We start from the raw sequence: 19,093 nt of genomic DNA, 5'->3' as shown, positions 1-19,093 counted from the left end.
GCATGTAGAATTCCAGGACTTAGGAGGGGATTATGGGAACTGAAGCTCAGGCTGTTTGTTGCCAGTGCAATGCACATGAACGCAAACGGGTTTGTGTATCCAATTGCCCATGCAGATGGACATTCAGATGCGCAACATTCTCATTCAATGTAAGTTGTGCCACTTATACATATCGTGATCTGACTTTTGCCATCAGGCAGATGGGCTTTGGAGTCCTTGTTTGCATCATATTAACAACTGTCATGGAAAAGTTAATAGTAAGTTAGGTTCTTGTAGGTTTTTTCGGGCTATAGGGCCATGTTCTAGAGGCATTTCTCCTGACGTTTCGCCTGCATCTATGGCAAGCATCCTCAGAGGTAGCCCATAGATTGCATCTATGGCAATCTATGCTTGCCATAGATGCAGGCGAAACGTCAGGAGAAATGCCTCTAGAACATGGCCCAATAGCCCGAAAAAACCTACAAGAACCTAGTGATTCCAGCCATGAAAGCCTTTGACAATACATTAATAGTAAGTTATTGAATAGTTTTGCATTAACTTGGCAGCTTAACTCTGGGGGAAAATATGAAATTGAGGGACAGAAGATGAATAAAGTTCCATCTGTTCTTAAACCTATCGAGTTCTTATGGCTCTTCGGGTAGAGATGGGTCACACTTGCCCATGTTTGTATTCTATAACCCATCTTCCACTGGGAAGTGCAGCCCATGTGATTGTATTGCTGGTTGATGGATCAGTTTGTATAAAATTGTTTGGGCTCCCTATTTCAATACTTTCATGCTGGGGAAACATATTTAATGATCCGATTGAAGTCTGTCCTTTGTCAGTGCAATGTTGCTTACACCCGGTTAACTTCTCTGAAATTACCTCAGCTTTTGGGGAAAGCTTCTAGCTCTTTGGGACTATTTCACAGATTTCAAGGGGATTATATGTGAAATGGGTGAAATCCTTTTTACTTGGGTCTCATCCAAAGCATCAACACACAGACTTATAGTATGGCGTAAGTCTCTAATTCCAAAAGAGCCTTTCTGGAACAAGAACTTACCAGCAAAACTCCAAAATGGGTCAGATGGGAGCAGTTGCAGATTGTGTAATTGGCGTCCGAATGCACGGATTCGCACCCTGATGAGTTCCAGCCACCGTCGCCACCTGCGTCACATGGAAATGGGATATTCCACACAATTATGATTATTATTATTTTTTTGTTATTATCTGTATACACTTGGGACCCACCTCCAAAATATCTCATTAGGGATATATGCACAAATACAGGGATTTCAAACATCCGAAACCCAAAAATGCTGACTCCAAGCGGTTTGGATAACTTTAGAGTTATGGTTTTTTTTTCACTTGAGAGAACACTTAGAGTCATTGAATCCTAGAGTTGGAAGAGAGAGACCCCAGGGGCCGTCTAGTCCAATCCTCTTCCACCTTCATGCAGGAAAAGCACAATCAAAGCCCTCCCGACAGATGGCCATCAAGCCTCTGTTCAAAAGCCTCCAAAAAAGGAGCTTCTGATGGATTCTGTGGCAGAGTTGATTAGCTCTTATGATCAGGATGATGTTCCTAATATTCAGCTGTGCACTTTTCTAGGAATTTCTAGGTCCCCCCATGCAACCCTGAGGCACATTGGAAGACCCAAATATTCTTAAAGCAAGCATTATTACGTCTGCAGAAGGCATCCCTGCAAAAACAGGGGAACAACTGTACTAACCTTAGCCTCCGAAATTAGACAAGGGTGGTATAAAGTATGTTAAATGAGAAATGCGGATTTCCAGCACAGTTCGTTAAAATACAAAAACACAACTCCCAGAATATACCTTTCTCTTCCCAAAGACACGCATTTCGCACCAAACCCTGCTATAAATACCCAACACTTTCCTTCCGTGGGCAGAAGGTTCAACTCTTTCCAATGTCTTTCTGTTTTCAAATGAGAGGCGCTTTCCGCCCACCCTTTTCCAGCCCCCCAACCCTTCTAAACCTCTATATAACCCTCAAAATCCCATATGCTCTGTTTCTCTATATGTCTCTTAATTCCACCACAACCCCCACCCCCAGTGGCTACAAACCATAGGGTTGCATCCCCACCTCTCTGCCTTTTACTCCATTCATTACAATTACTTCTCGGGAGCAATGGAAGAAGCAACCTGGAGCCAATACGTCTAAACTGAGATTTCCCAGAAATAAGGGGTTGCTGGGACATCCAATCCAATGTTTCGGGGTTGGCTTGACGTTCTTCATACTCACCGTTCTTACTAAAGTCCCAAAAGACACAATGCACCGAAGCGTTATTCTGCAAACAAGAAAGGAAAGGGCTCAGGATGTTACCGTATATACTCGAGTATAAGCTGACCCGAATATAAACCGAGGCACCTAATTTTACCACAAAAAAATGGGAAATCTTATTTATTTATTTATTTATTTACTTTGCTTATATACCGCTGTTCTCAGTCCGAAGGCGACTCGCAGCGGTTTACACCCAATAAAAACAGCAATAATTCAATGCGCATATAACAATTGACCACTTAACACATTATCCACTTAATAAACAACAAGCAATTGCACTAAACAATTATTACAATAACCAACCCAATCTTCTCATCATCCAAGCGTAGTCCAGGTTCATCGTCCATTGTTCCATTCCTATGTTCAATTACCAATATTGCACTAGATTACTCGAACGCCTGCACAAACATCCAGGTCTTCAACTTTTTTCGGAATGCCATGTGAGATGGTGCCAGCCTAATGTCCGTAGGAAGGGCGTTCCACAGCCGAGGAGCCACCACCGAGAAGGCCCTATCTCTCGTCCCCGCCAACCGTGCTTGAGAAGCCGGCAGGATCAAGAGCAGGGCCTCCCCGGAAGATCTCAAAGTCCTGGTGGGTTCATAGGCCGAGATGCGGTCAGATAGGTATCTTGGGCCGGAACCGTTTAGGACTTTATAGGCCAGTGCCAACACCTTGAATTGAGCCCGGTAGCAGATCGGCAGCCAATGGAGCTGGCGCAACAGGGGGGTCGTATGCTCCCTGCGCTCCACTCCTGTTAGAATCATGGCTGCCGTACGTGCCTTATTGACTCGAGTATAAGCCGAGGGTGAGAAATGTGACCACTACTGGTCAATTTGACAGATGAACATTAGGAATAACTTCCTGACTGTGAGAGCTGTTCAGCAGTGGAACTCTCTGCCCCGGAGTGTGGTGGAGGCTCCTTCTTTGGAGGCTTTTAAACAGAGGCTGGATGGCCATCTGTCAGGGGTGCTTTGAATGCAATATTCCTGCTTCTTGGCAGGGGGTTGGACTGGATGGCCCATGAGGTCTCTTCCAACTCTAGAACTCTATGTTTCTATCTATCTATCTATCTATCTATCTATCTATCTATCTATATCTATGGCTGGGTGGCTCTTTGTTAGGAGGACTTTGATTATGTTTTCTTGCTCTGATGAAGGGAGTTGGATTGCATGGCCTTAAGTATTTTCTGTTGGTCATGGGGGTTCTGTGTGAGAAGTTTGCCCCTATTCTGTCGTTCGTGGGGTTCAGAATGCTCTTTGATTGTAGGTGAACTGTGAATCCCAGTGACTACAACTCCCAAATGTCAAGGTCTCTTTCCCCCAAACTCCATCTGTGTTTATATTTGGGCATATTGAGTATTCGTGCCAAGTTTGGTCCAGATCCATCATTGTTTGAGTCCACAGTGCTCTCTGGATGTAGGTGAACTACAACTCCCAAACTCAAGGTCAATGCCCACCAAACACTTCCAGTATTTTCTGCTGGTCATGGGAGTTCTGTGTTCCAATTTGGTTCAATTCCATCGTTGGTGGAGTTCTGAATGCACTTTGTTTGTATGTGAACTATAAATCCCAGCAACTACAACTCCCAAATGACAAAATCATAATTTTTGAGTGATGGTCACTCCTTGTGTAGTGAGACGTTTTGTTGCCAAATTTGGTGTGATTTCGTTCATTGGTTCTTTTGTTTTTAAGGTACTTATTATGCACAGAGCATTTATATATATATACTAGTTGTGCCCTGCCACGCGTTGCTGTGGCCTATAGTAAAACTTATCAAAGTTGAGGTAGATATCTGGACTATTATGAAAGAGAGGTCCCTACCTATTCCTTCCCCCTTTTCCTCCCCCTTTCTCTTCTTTCTTCCTTCTCTACCTCTTTCTTTCTTTCCTTCTTTCACTACTTGGTTTCGTCCTTCTCTCTTTCCTTCATTCCCTCCCCCTTTCTTCCTTTGCCTTTCTTCCCTCCCTGTTTGCTTCCTTCTTTCACTTTTTATTTCCTTTTATTTCACCACCATCATAACAATAACAATAATGCAATGCATTGCCTCCAGGACCTGACACCTCTCCCATTCCCCCTAAAAGGGTCTCAGAGGAATAATAGCCTCCAGCAAAGGATCGCCGCCTTGTCGGGGCGCTGGAGCTTGAGCACCTCAATGATGTCATGAGCGAAACCGTGAAGGGCCACCCAAGACGGGACGGTCGTGGCAGAGAGGTCAGACCAAGCGTGATCCCTGGGGAAGGCAACGGCAAACCACCCCAGTATCCTTGCCAAGAAAACTAAATGGACCAGTACAACCACAGATATGTCGGTATGCCATTGGAAGATGGGACTCCCAGGTCGGAAGATGGCCAAAATGCTACTGGGGAGGAGCAGAGGATAAGTTCAACTAGCCCCAGATGTGATGACGCAGCTAGCTCAAAGCCGAAAGGAAGGCTAGCGGCCGACGGTACTGCAGGTGAACGACGAATCCGATGCTCTAAAGATCAACACACCATAGGAACCTGGAATGTAAGATCTATGAGCCAGGGCAAATTGGATGTTGTTATTGGTGAGATGTCAAGACTAAAGATAGACATTCTGGGGGTCAGCGAACTGAAATGGACTGGAATGGGCCACTTCACATCAGATGACCACCAGATCTACTACTGCGGACAAGAGGAACATCGAAGAAATGGAGTAGCCTTCATAATTAATAAGAAATTCGCTAAAGCGGTGCTTGGATACAACCCAAAAAATGACAGAATGATCTCAATTCGAGTGCAAGGAAAGCCTTTCAACATCACAGTGATCCAAATATACGCCCCAACCACAGCTGCTGAAGAAGCAGAAGTAGATCAGTTCTATGAGGATCTGCAGGAACTACTGGATAATACACCAAAAAGAGACATTATTTTCATTACAGGAGACTGGAATGCCAAGGTGGGAAGTCAAATGACAACAGGGATCACAGGCAAGCATGGTCTGGGAGAACAAAATGAAGCGGGACGCAGGCTGATAGAATTTTGCCAGGAAAACTCGCTGTGTATAACAAACACTCTCTTCCAACAACCTAAAAGACAGCTTTATACATGGACCTCACCAGATGGTCAGCACCGAAATCAGATTGACTACATCCTTTGCAGTCAAAGGTGGCGGACATCCATCCAGTCGGTGAAAACAAGACCTGGGGCTGACTGTAGCTCAGATCACGAACTTCTTATTGCCCAATTTAGAATAAAACTAAAGAGTTCAGGGAAAATACACAGACCAGTTAGATATGATCTCACTAACATTCCTAGCGAATATACAGTGGAAGTGAAGAACAGATTTGAAGGACTAGATTTAGTAAACAGAGTCCCAGAAGAACTATGGACAGAAGTCCGCAACATTGTTCAGGAGGCGGCAACAAAGTACGTTCCAAAGAAAAAGAAAACCAAGAAGGCAAAATGGTTGTCTGCTGAGACACTGGAAGTAGCCCAAGAAAGGAGGAAAGCAAAAGGAAACAGTGAAAAGGGGAGATATGCCCAGTTAAATGCGCAATTCCAGAGGTTAGCCAGAAGAGATAAGGAACTATTTTTAAATAAGCAATGCATGGAAGTGGAAGAAGACAACAGAATAGGAAGGACAAGAGACCTCTTCCAGAAAATTAGAAACATTGGAGGTAAATTTCAGGCAAAAATTGGTATGATAAGAAACAAAGATGGCAGGGACCTAACAGAAGCTGAAGAGATCAAGAGAAGGTGGCGAGACTATACAGAAGATCTGTATAGGAAGGATAACAATATCGAGGATAGCTTTGACGGTGTGGTGAATGAATTAGAACCAGACATCCTGAGGAGTGAGGTTGAATGGGCCTTAAGAAGCATTGCTAACAACAAGGCAGCAGGAGATGATGGGATCCCAGCTGAACTGTTTAAAATCTTAAAAGATGATGCTGTCAAGGTGATGCATGCCATTTGCCAGCAAATATGGAAAACACAAGAATGGCCATCAGACTGGAAAAAATCAACTTATATCCCCATACCAAAAAAGGGAAATGCGAAAGACTGCTCAAACTTCCGTACAGTGGCCCTTATTTCTCATGCCAGTAAGGTAATGCTCAAGATCCTGCAAGGAAGACTCCAGCAATACATGGAGCGAGAGTTGCCAGATGTTCAAGCTGGGTTTAGAAAAGGCAGAGGAACGAGAGACCAGATTGCCAATATCCGCTGGATAATGGAGAAAGGCAGGGAGTTTCAGAAAAACATCTACTTCTGCTTCATTGACTATTCTAAAGCCTTTGACTGTGTGGATCATAATAAATTGTGGCAAGTTCTTGGTGGGATGGGCATACCAAGCCACCTTGTCTCTCTCCTGAGGAATCTGTACAAGGACCAAGTCGCAACAGTCAGAACTGACCACGGAACAACAGACTGGTTCAAGACTGGGAAAGGCGTACGGCAAGGCTGCATACTCTCACCCAACCTTTTTAACTTGTATGCAGAACACATCATGCGATGTGCGGGGCTGGATGAATGCAAAGCTGGGGTGAAAATTGCTGGAAGAAACATTAACAACCTCAGATATGCAGATGACACCACTCTGATGGCCGAAAGCGAGGAGGAGCTGAGGAGCCTTCTAATCAAGGTGAAAGAAGAAAGCGCAAAAGCCGGGTTGCAGCTAAACGTCAAAAAAACCAAGATTATGGCAACAAGAATGATTGACAACTGGAAAATAGAGGGAGAAACCGTGGAGGCCGTGACAGACTTTGTATTTCTAGGTGCAAAGATTACTGCAGATGCAGACTGTGGCCAGGAAATCAGAAGACGCTTACTTCTTGGGAGGAGAGCAATGTCCAGTCTCGATAAAATAGTAAAGTGTAGAGACATCAGACTGGCAACAAAGATCCGCCTAGTCAAAGCCATGGTATTCCCTGTAGTAACCTACGGATGTGAGAGCTGGACCTTAGGGAAGGCTGAGCGAAGGAAGATCGATGCTTTTGAGCTGTGGTGTTGGAGGAAAGTGCTGAGAGTGCCTTGGACTGCGAGAAGATCCAACCAGTCCATCCTCCAGGAAATAAAGCCCGACTGCTCACTGGAGGGAAGGATACTAGAGACAAAGTTGAAGTCCTTTGGCCACATCATGAGGAGACAGCGAAGCCTGGAGAAGACAATTATGCTGGGGAAAGTGGAAGGCAAAAGGAAGAGGGGCCGACCAAGGGCAAGATGGATGGATGGCATCCTTGAAGTGACTGGACTGACCTTGAGGGAGCTGGGGGTGGTAACGGCCGACAGGGAGATCTGGCGTAGGCTGGTCCATGAGGTCACGAAGAGTCGGAGACGACTGAACGAATGAACAACAACAAGGAATAATAGCATCATAATAATAGAAATAACAACCTTTACCCGCCATGTGTTGCTGTGGCCAACCTTCCCTCTTTCTCTCCTGCTTTCCCTCCTTCCTTCCAGGGAATTTTGGTTAAGTTTCGTTGTGTTATGGGCATGGGAATTTTGGTTAAGTTTCGTTGGGGTTTTTTGAGTTTTGTTGTTTTGCCGTTTTGTGAGTGTGTTGTTGTGTTGTTTTTCATTTTGAGTAGATATGTTTGTACCTTGTGGGTTGTGTTATGGGCATGGGAATTTTGGTTAAGTTTCATTGGGGTTTTTTAGAGTTTTATTGTTTTGCCGTTTTGTGAGTGTGTTGTTGTGTTGTTTTTCATTTTGAGTAGATATGTTTGTACCTTGTGGGTTGTGTTATGGGCATGGGAATTTTGGTTAAGTTTCGTTGGGGGTTTTTTAGAGTTTTGTTGTTTTGCCGTTTTGTGAGTGTGTTGTTGTGTTGCTTTTCATTTTGAGTAGATATGTTTGTACCTTGTGGGTTGTGTTATGGGCATGGCAATTTTGGTTAAGTTTTGTTGGGGGTTTTTTGCGTTTTGTTGTTTTGCCGTTTTGTGAGTGTGTTGTGTTGTTTTTCATTTTGAGTAGATATGTTTGTACCTTGTGGGTTGTGTTATGAGCATGGGAATTTTGGTTAAGTTTCGTTGGGGGTTTTTTGTGTTTTGTTGTTTTGTGAGTATGTTGTTGTGTTGTTTTTCATTTTGAGTAGATATGTTTGTACCTTGTGGATTGTGTTATGGGCATGGGAATTTTGGTTAAGCTTTGTTGGGGGTTTTTTGCGTTTTGTTGTTTTGCCGTTTTGTGAGTGTGTTGTTGTGTTGTTTTTCATTTTGAGTAGATATGTTTGTACCTTGTGGGTTGTGTTATGAGCATGGGAATTTTGGTTAAGTTTCATTGGGGGTTTTTTGTGTTTTGTTGTTTTGTGAGTATGTTGTTGTGTTGTTTTTCATTTTGAGTAGATATGTTTGTACCTTGTGGGTTGTGTTATGGGCATGGGAATTTTGGTTAAGTTTCGTTGGGGGTTTTTTGCGTTTTGCTGTCCCGTTGAACCAACCTAACAGATTTATATATATAGATTATCCTGCTTTTTCTCTCTTAAAACAGGCCCAAAGCAAGTAAGGATACTGAAAACAACCGGTCCCTCCGCAGAAGGTTAACCCTCTACCAGAGTGTAGACAAATGCCTTTTCATGGGGACTATTATTTATTTATTTATTTATTTGCTGCATTTGTTGACCGCCGTTCTCAGCCCTAGGGCGACTCACGGCAGTGTACAACATATAAAAACAATTTACAATAAAGCAATATCACTAATACACAATAATATAATTACACTAAATGATCCGCTCCGTCTTATCGTAGAATCATAACCAATCTCGTAAACCATATTCCGTTCCAGTTGTCGTTACCAGTTAATGTAGCACTCAGTTAAATGCCTTCTCAAATAGCCATGTCTTTAGGCTCTTACGGAAGGACATAAGGGAGGGCGCTTGTCTGATGTCAACAGGGAGGGTGTTCCACAGCCGGGGGGCCACCACCGAGAAGGCCCTCTCTCTCGTCCCCGCCAGACGTGCCTGTGAAGCAGGCGGGATCGAGAGAAGGGCCTCCCCAGACGATCTCAAGGCCCTCGTGGGCTCATAGGCCGAAATGCGGTCCGCAAGGTATTTTGGGCCGGAACCGTTTAGGGCTTTGTAGGATAACACCAGCACCTTAAATTGGGCCCGGTAGCAAATCGGCAGCCAGTGGAGCTGGAACAGCAAGGGCATTGTATGCTCCCTGCGTCCCGCTCCTGTTAGTAACATGGCTGCTGCGTGCTGGACTAGCTCAAGCTTCCGGGCCGTCTTCAAGGGCAACCCCACATAGAGAGCGTTGCAGTAGTCAAGGCGGGATGTGACCAGAGCGTGTAGCACCGTGGCCAAGTCAGACTTCCCGAGGTACAGGCGCAGCTGGCGCACGAGCCTAAGCTGTGCAAATGCTCCCCTGGTCACCGCTGAAACCTGGGGATCCAGGCTCAGCGATGAATCCAGGATCACACTACAACTCCCACGATCCCCAGAATATGGCAGGTGAGAGATTGTAGTTGTTGTAGTGAAGAAAACTCTCCCTTGCCCGAGATTCGCCCTCTTGAATCTTTATAGACATTCCTTCAACCAGAATATCTCAATGCCAGCGCTATGCAGTTCAACCTAACTGGTGGTGCCCCATTCAACCCAATGCATTTTGAAGTCAAAGAGATGCCTTACCACGTTGGGCTCCAAATGCTGCAGGATGACATTCACCGGCTCCTTGAGGTTCCTGACAGATGTGTCCTCAAGGCTGGCACCCACCACGTAGGAGTTGAGCTTCGTGTCCTCAAAACTGCTGTCCTGTGAGCGAAATAATGCAAAGTGGATTAAATAAACCCTTGTGCTGGATTTGAACCGATGTGTCAGCGGTTTGAATCCAGGGAGAACGGGTTGAGCTCCCTCTGTCAGCTCCAGCTCCCCATGCGGGGACATGAGTGAAGCCTCCCACAAGGATGATAAAACATCAAAACATCTGGGCATCCTGTGGACAATGTCCTTGCAGATGTCTCTCATGCTGACCAATGGGTCAGCGGTTTGAATCCAGGGAGAATGGGTTGAGCTCCCTCTGTCAGCTCCAGCTCCCCATGCGGGGACATGAGTGAAGCCTCCCACAAGGATGATAAAACATCAAAACATCTGGGCATCCCATGGACAATGTCCTTGCAGATGTCTCTCATGCTGACCAATGGGTCAGCGGTTTGAATCCAGGGAGAATGGGTTGAGCTCCCTCTGTCAGCTCCAGCTCCCCATGCGGGGACATGAGTGAAGCCTCCCACAAGGATGATAAAACATCAAAACATCTGGGCATCCCATGGACAATGTCCTTGCAGATGTCTCTCATGCTGACCAATGGGTCAGCGGTTTGAATCCAGGGAGAATGGGTTGAGCTCCCTCTGTCAGCTCCAGCTCTCCATGCGGAGACATGAGTGAAGTCTCCCACAAGGATGATAAAACATCCAGGGAGAACGTGTTGAGATCCCTCTGTCAGCTCCAGCTCCCCATGCGGGGACATGAGTGAAGCCTCCCACAAGGATGATAAAACACCAAAACATCTAGGCGTCTCCTGGACAATATCATTGCAGATGGCCAATTCTCTCCCACCAGAAGTGACTTGTAGTTTCTCAAGTCTTTTTTTTCTCACAGAAAAAGTATTATTATTATTATTATTATTATTTTACTGACACAAAAACACAGTATGTCACAGCAAATGAGATATATATGCTGGATTTCGTATCACAAAATCACAAGTCGAACACTTCCCAAACTAATAATAATAATAATAATAATAATAATAATAATAATGTTCATTTGTGGGATTAACAGGACTCAAAAACCACTGGACAAATTGACACCAAATTTGGACACAAGACACCTAACAACCCAATGTATGTCCTTCACTCAAAAAAATGATTTTGTGATTTGGGAGTTGTAGTTGCTAGGATTTATAGTTCATCTACAATCAAAGAATATTCTGAACCCCACCAATGATGGAATTGGACCAAACTTGGCGCACAGTTCTCCCATTACTGACAAAAAATATGGGAAGGGTTTGGTGGGCAGTGTCCTTTGGTCTTGGAGTTGTAGTTCACCTACATCCAGAGATCACTGTGGACTCAAACAATGATGGATGTGGACCAAACTCTACACGAATACTCAATATGCCCAAATGTGAACACTGGTGGAGTTTGGGGAAAATAGAATCTTGACATTTGGGAGTTGTAGTTGTTGGGATTTATAGTTCACCTACAATCACAGAGCATTCTGAACCCCACCAACGATAGAATTGGGCCAAACCTCCCACACAGAACCCCCATGTGGGCCACAGCAATATTACAACAGCTAGTAATAATAATAGTAATAATAATAATAATTTATTATTCTACAGTGTAGATGTAACTATCCATAGATTCTACTTCTTACATGTTCAGTGACTGCCATTTTTACCTGAAACAGCGTAGTTGTGCCAAAGAAGCTAAACTGGATCTCGGTGTGATCTTCAGGCTCAAAAGACTGCGGCTTCAAGAAGTTTCTCAATAATCCAGGTAGAAATACGGAGGCCATGGCTGCAGTGAAAGGGGCTTGGCGGATTTTGAGCTGCAGGGAGAAAAAATAATCCGAAGGGGTAAAAAAGATTCTACAGTTCGCTGCTGACATAGGAATAAAGCAAATATGGGTCCCCTTCACACCAAAGTTACGTTTTGGAACATGACAGTAAGCTTTACCTTTGGGTCTGTCTTGAAGTCGTAAGACGTTATCGCAAAAGCAATTCCTTGGAAATTCTCCGGATCCGGACGCAACAAGGCCAAAGCCAATTTGGGTGTCACAATAGAGGCATTTCTCCCATTAAAGGACATCTTGAAGCCTATCTGTTCTGTGAGCTGTAGGATGCTAGACAAGAAAGGAAATATAAGACACAATCCAGTCAGTTGAATTTTATCCTGTATTGAAGAAGTATTGAAGGAACTAGTAGAAGTCATTTTGGAACCACTAACATGTCAGAATGATTGAAGGTATGCATGTATGGTTTTTCAATGTGCTTCTATATGATTAAGAATGGTGTTCATATGTATTCAAGATGGATTCTGTTATGTTCAATTTTGTGTTGGAATTGTTGTTGTAAGAGACAGAGAGGTACAGAGAGAAGGGACCTTGACAGAAGTTAGATAACAAATTTCTCTTCCTGGGAAGAAATAGGGAGTAACCGGCTTACAGCCAGAGAGCCTGATAAGCAGATGTTCTGAAACTGTACTGAAGCTGTGCTTTGTAGTTCTTGATTTTGCCTGTTTAGAAGTAGACGTGTATTGAGATGTACTAAGTAAACTTTATGTTATTTTTTAAACTGGAAGACTGCAGTATCCTGATTTGTGTCTGTGTGATCTACCACCTCATCCGCTGCGCGTAGCACCCTGGATTTTACTCTGACATAACAATCATCTTTGAGAGTTCTTGGGGAATGGGACAAGTCCCAGCAGTTTGGAGGAGGGCAAATGTGGTCCCTGTTGCAACTCAGGGTAATTTTCACCTTGCTCCAGACCCCACCACAAAGCTGTAGGTTTTGTAGTTTATTGAGAAAAAGGCAAAATCAAAACAGAGCATATGAAATGCATAAAATCCATAGGCAGGTCAAAGGCTTAAATGCAAAGACACAGTTTCCAAGATCCAAAGGCAAAAACATGAAGCATAATCCTTTAGCAATGGTCAAACAAGCATCCATGGAACACAGTTGAAAACAAGGCCCAAATCCCAGACTCAGGAAGCCAGAAGCGTGGTGGTAAAAGCCAAAGTTAATCCACAGAAGTTTGCATGAGAAGAGTTACGCTGAACTGACAGCCCCTGCTTGTCAGCTACAAGGCTAAATACCCTTTGCAGACATGAGCGCATTGCGTTGACCCTTGGCCTCCTTGGCTTCTCGCTTGCTGGCCAAGCGAGAGCTTCTCCGGAGCCTTAATTGCAGACAATCTTGCCTGCTCATTAATTCATAGAATCATAGAATCAAAGAGTTGGAAGAGACCTCATGGGCCATCCACTCCAACCCCCTGCCAAGAAGCAGGAATATTGCATTCAAAGCACCCCTGACAGATGGCCATCCGGCCTCTGTTTAAAAGCTTCCAAAGAAGGAGCCTCCACCACACTCTGGGACAGAGAGCTCCACTGCTGAATGGCTCTCACAGTCAGGAAGTTCTTCCTCATGTTCAGATGGAATCTCCTCTCTTGTAGTTTGAAGCCATTGTTCCGCATCCCAGTCTCCAAGGAAGCAGAAAACAAGCTTGCTCCCTCCTCCCTGTGGCTTCCTCTCACATATTTATACATGACTATCATATCTCCTCTCAGCCTTCTCTTCTTCAGGTAAACATGCCCAGCTCCTTAAGCCGCTCCTCATAGGGCTTGTTCTCCAGACCCTTGATCATTATCTTCAAAGCTATGCAAACCCTTATCTTGGTCCAGCTGGACCGGATCACTGTGGAAAGGCAAAGACATCTCCTGTGGAAAGGCAAAGACATCTCCACCTGGCGGTGTGGGAAATCATTCTCATTATAAGTCTCACTAACATTCTTTACCCCTGGGAACTGACTGTTTCCCCTTCAGGAGCCTCATCGTCAGGCCTGTCTGAAGCATGTACAAAAATCTGTAACCCATCATCCTCATCCTGTAAGAATTCTGGCTCACAGAGCTCAGATTCAGACTCAGAGTCAAGCTGAGACACAACAGTCCCTATCTAACTTCGAGAAGGGAAAAAATGGGATGGACCATGATGTATCTTCCAACTCTAGGATCTATGATTCTGTGCTTTTGTCTCACTTTTTTCATGTTTTCTCTCTTGAATGAATTTATGTATTAATAGAGATGAATTAATAGAGATGTAAAGTAATCTCACCACTGTTAGGGTTATAGTTGAATCTGGCAGGCAGGCAGATAGATATCAAAGATACATACATACATACATACATACATACATCTGTGTGTGTGTGTGTCAAAGTATGTATGTTTGGACCATCAAGGCCCCTACCCAGCTTGATGGATCTGAACCAAACTTGGGACACAGACCCTTCATTTCCCAAATTAAAAGAATTGATGGGATTCAAAGGCAAAATTTTATGTGTATATTTAAGATTAGCTGCTGTGAATTTTTGCTTTGTTTGAGAGGCGGGGCGAGGCTAAATTCTTTTAGCCTGGCATTGTTCTGGCAGTGAGTCATTCCTGTTTAACCTATACAAGCCAGGGCCTGAGCTCAAGTGGCAGTTGTGCTCCCACAGAAGTTGAGGGAGCAAGAAGCCATTTTGTTCCCTCCTGCTTCAGGTAAGCCTTGTCTTAGAGGGCACTAGGAATCTGAGTGAGTGTTTAAGATTAGCTGCTGTGAGTGTTTGCTTTATTTGAGAGGCAGGACGAGGCTAAATTCTTTTAGCCTGGCATTGTTCTGGCAGTGAGTCATTCCTGTTTAACCTATATAATCCAGGGCCTGAGCCCAAGTGGCAATTGTGCTCCCACAGAAGTTGAGGAAGCAAGAAGAACTTACTAACCTACACTTTCACCCCTGCATACAGATAACAACATAAAAAAACACACTAAAGGGGAGGTAATTAGCAGCCTGCAGATGGAACAAACACAAAATCTTCCCATCTCATGCACAAGCTGTGGCATGTTCAGCTTTTTCACGCAAAAATTGCTCAATTACATCTGCCCCAAGTGTAAACAGATCACTCACATGGAACAGAAGATCCAACAACTCAAGCACCGTATTAAGACCCTTAAGGACATTCAGGAACTCTAGCTGTTCTTAGACACCACACAGCGCACTGTCCTAGACACGCAACCCACATCAAACCAACATTATGGGGAGGCTCAGGAGGAGATCACTTCAGATGTGGACAACCCTCAGGCTTGGAGGAATGTCACCCTTAGAAAGAGACATAGGGCCAGGAAGTCTCCCCAGAATACTTCTGCTCAGCTGCAGTTACACAATAGATTCCAAATTCTCACACAACAGGTGGTCTTTTCATCCCTCCTCCCAGTTGTAAGACACGGTCCTACAAGGGCCAGAAAAATAGTACAGGTCAATAACTGGCTTAGAAAATGGTGTCAGGAGGAATGCTTTGGCTTCCTCGACCATGGCCTGCTTTTCCAGGAGGATGGCCTCATATTCACAAACAGGCAATTGCTCTGGGTGAAGCCATAGCAATTACAATAGAACTATAGTGCTATACCACCAGGGGCGGCTCATCCATTACGCGAAGTAAGCGGTCTCAGAACATTTTTTTGCTAGGGGCGCAGATGCGCCTCTGTAAATGCCCCTCGGTCACCACTTGAGGAGCCCCCCCCCCCCAGCTCACAACAGCCCTGGCAGTCCGGGGGGAGCCTCAGCTTTCTTGCCTCACTGCCGGGCGATCCTCTTGAGCCTCGCCTAGCACCTCTCGTTCCTGCTCTACCCAGCCACCGGGTGCACGAGCAGAGCCAGTGCTCAATCGTTCTCTGCATTCGATCTCTTCCCCATGACCGGCTTCCTTTCCCGATCCCCCGGCGCTCCACCCGCTCCTCTTCTCTCCCCAATCCGTGGGTGGGCCAAGGGGCGGAGCCGCCGCGTCTGGCCCGCTTCGGGTCTGGAGGCATGTCTGAAGACCCCAGCGTGTGCACCAAAAGTCGCCTCTTCGCCTGACTTTCTCTTCAGCCATTGGGACCGAGAGAGAGAGCCCCTCCGGCTGGAGGTATCGCCCACCTCCGCTCCTTCCTTTGTCTTTGCGCCTACCTTCAGGAAAGGTGGGCATCTCCACCTCTGTCTCTGTCTCTGTCTCTCTCTCTCTTGGTCCCAATGGCTGAGGAGGAAGTCAGGAGAAGAGGTGACTTTTGGTGCACACGCCGGGGTCTTCAGGCATGCCTCCGGACCCAAAGCGGGCCAGGCAAGGGAGCAAGTGCGGCAAGTGTAGTTACTGGGATGTATAGTTCACCTACAATCAAACAGCATTCTGAACTCCACCAATGATGGAACTGAACCAAATATGGCACACTCCCATGATGAACAGAAAATATATATCAATGATTGGTTGGGGGAGGGGGTGCCAAAATACTGTTTGCTTACCTTTGAAAATTACTAGGGCCAACTCTGTATACCACCATCCCTCCACCTTCACTGGGGTTAAGGACACAGGACTCCCATTAAAATGAAAAACTGCAAATACAGACATGGCTACTGAACACCTTTGTAAGATTTTCTAGGTCTCCCAGCATGACTCAATAGATGACTCAATGAATTATTTCACAGGCATCTAATTTCAAAGAAGTTTGGCATTTACATAGTGGTTTGTGGCCATTGCCTCATTATTTCTTTAGGGAATCTTGGCTCGAAATTCACAATTTTCTCAGACCACCTGCTATGCAAAGTCATGCCAAGAAAGATGCCACAGAGGAGGTGGAGAGCAGGTAACATTTGCATGGAAAAAACACAGGGAAGTTTGGCTTCCCTTCCTCCTTACACAGGCAGAGATCTCTGTTTCCTCCAAGGTTCGAAGATGAGCATCTTTAGGGTTTCATAACCCTCTGGGGTTTTGCTGCACCAAAGGAGATGCCTGCCTTGCCTCTTATGTTACACCAACACAAGTCGGGGCTTAAATTTAACAAGAGCTGGGCTGCCAAGTTGGTGGAGAAATGGGGGCAGTTAGTTACTATAATTTGTAGACCTGGGAGGCTTTTGTGGGAGGGAGGCGACGCTGGGAAAATCACGACTCTGCAAAAACACCCTTATCTGGCAAGTTTGCAGATTGCTTTGTCCTACTTTCCTTTTTCTTTCTATTACCATATTTTGAGACAGACAGATCAGATAGATAGAGTCGATAGATGATAGATAGATAGATAGATAGATAGATAGATAGATAGAGACAGGATAGATTGATAAGAGATATATTATATTAGATAGATAGTCAGATAAACAGATAGACAGATAGTAAGAGAGATGATAGATACGTTGCCAAAGACTTTCATGGCCAGAATCACTGGGTTTCTGTGAGTTATTCAGGCAGTATGGCTATGTTCCAGTAGCATTCTTTCCTGACGTTTGGCCTGCATCTGTGGCAAGCATCAAAGGTCAATGAGGCAAGTGAACTGTATATATATCTGTGGACTCTCCAGGGTGAGGAAAATAACCCTTGTCTGTTTGAAGCAAGTTTAAATGTTGTAATGAGCAACTTTGAAAAGCATTAAGTAGCCATGAGGCTGCAATCAATGTTGTTGCCTGAAGGCATCCTTTGTTTGGAGGTGTTAACTGGCACTAGATAGATAGATAGATAGATAGATAGATAGATAGATAGATAGATTAGAATGATCACTGTATGATGGATAGATGCAGAGATAGATGATAAATAGATTGGATAAGATCTATATTTGATGATAGATAGATATAGATAGATAGATAGATAGATAGATAGATAAGAATGATAGCTGTATGATGGATAGATGCAGAGATAGATGATAAATAGATTGGATAAGATCTATATTAGATGATAGATAGATAGATAGATAGATAGATAGATAAGAATGATAGCTGTATGATGGATAGATGCAGAGATAGATGATAAATAGGTTGGATAAGATCTATATTAGATGATAGATAGATAGATAGATAGATAGAGAATAGGATAGATAGATAGATAGATAGATAGATAGATAGATAGATAGATTAGAATGATAGCTGTATGATGGATAGATCTGCTCCTTCCCTCTTAACGTTTCGGAAGCAAGTCAAAACGTGGTTGTTTGAGCAAGCGTTCACAAACACAGAGTAACGGATATGGATAAATGATATAGGAAATTGATGATTGATGATGGAATCGGACAATGCTTGACAATAAGGAGACGCTAATGATCTTGTTTTTACTGTTGCTGTGGTTTATGTAAATGTAATGTTTTTAAATTGTATTGTGATGCTGTATACTGTTTTGTTAGAAACCGCCTTGAGTCGCCGATGGGCTGAGAAAGGCGGTACGCAAATACAGTAAATAAATAAATGGATAGATGCAGAGATAGATGATAAATAGATTGGATAAGATCTATATTAGATGATAGATAGATAATAGAATAGATAGATAAAAAGATGATAGATAGATAGATAGATAGATAGATAGATAGATAGATAGATTAAAATGATAGCTGTATGATGGATAGATGTGGATAGATGCAGAGATAGATGATAAATAGATTGGATAAGATCTATATTAGATGATAGACAGATAGATAGATAGAATTGATAGATAAAAAGATAGATAGATAGATAGATAGATAGATAGATAGATAGAGATTAGAATGATAGTTAGATTAGAAAGAGAGATGGGTGGATGGAGAGAGAGCGATAATAGACTGAATAGATTGATAAGAGAAATGATGGAGAGAGAGAAAATAGACAGATTAGAATGATAGCTATAAAATGGATGAATACAGAGAGAAAGATGATAAACTTAATAATATATATATATTAGATAGATAGATAGATAGATAGATAGATAGATAGATAGAGATTAGAATGATAGCTGGATAGGATGGGGGGGAGCGAGATTATAGGTTGGATAGATTCATAAAAGTAGATAGACTGATAGACCGATAGAAAGACAGACAGATAGATGGGATAGATTAGATAGAGGTGATAGTAAGAGAGTGATTAGATAACTAGATAACTAACAATAGGATAGATTAGAATAGACTGGAATGAGAGATACATGAAAGAGATTATTGGAAGAGAGAGGTGATAGATAAGAATGATAAGATAGGATAGAAAGATAGGACAGATGAGGAAGAATACATTGTACCGGTTTGAGTGTCTGAGAGGCAAAGATTTGAATTTCGCTATGGAAACCCACTGTGTGACCTTGGGCAAGTCACACTGTCCCAACCAACAGGAAGACATGAGCAAACCA

At 43.8% G+C, this 19,093-nt stretch overlaps 1 protein-coding gene across 1 annotated transcript in view; it reads right to left on the bottom strand.

The window, feature by feature from the left end:
• Positions 1-19,093, bottom strand: part of ADGRG4 (adhesion G protein-coupled receptor G4) — a 71,448-nt gene that overhangs the window by 16,627 nt on the left and 35,728 nt on the right. Inside the window, exons 7-11 of the mRNA XM_067471716.1 lie at positions 11,921-12,086; positions 11,643-11,792; positions 9,876-9,998; positions 2,245-2,290; positions 1,043-1,146 (exon numbers count right to left, since the gene is read on the bottom strand). Coding sequence (XP_067327817.1) covers positions 1,043-1,146; positions 2,245-2,290; positions 9,876-9,998; positions 11,643-11,792; positions 11,921-12,086 — 589 coding nt within the window. The remainder of the gene's footprint in view (positions 1-1,042; positions 1,147-2,244; positions 2,291-9,875; positions 9,999-11,642; positions 11,793-11,920; positions 12,087-19,093) is intronic.

Source organism: Anolis sagrei, chromosome 10 (genome assembly GCF_037176765.1).
Source record: "Anolis sagrei isolate rAnoSag1 chromosome 10, rAnoSag1.mat, whole genome shotgun sequence".
NCBI classification, from domain to species: Eukaryota; Metazoa; Chordata; class Lepidosauria; order Squamata; family Dactyloidae; genus Anolis; species Anolis sagrei.
The sequence above is the reverse complement of the archived record's forward strand: the minus strand, read 5'-3'. Positions and strand labels throughout refer to the sequence as shown.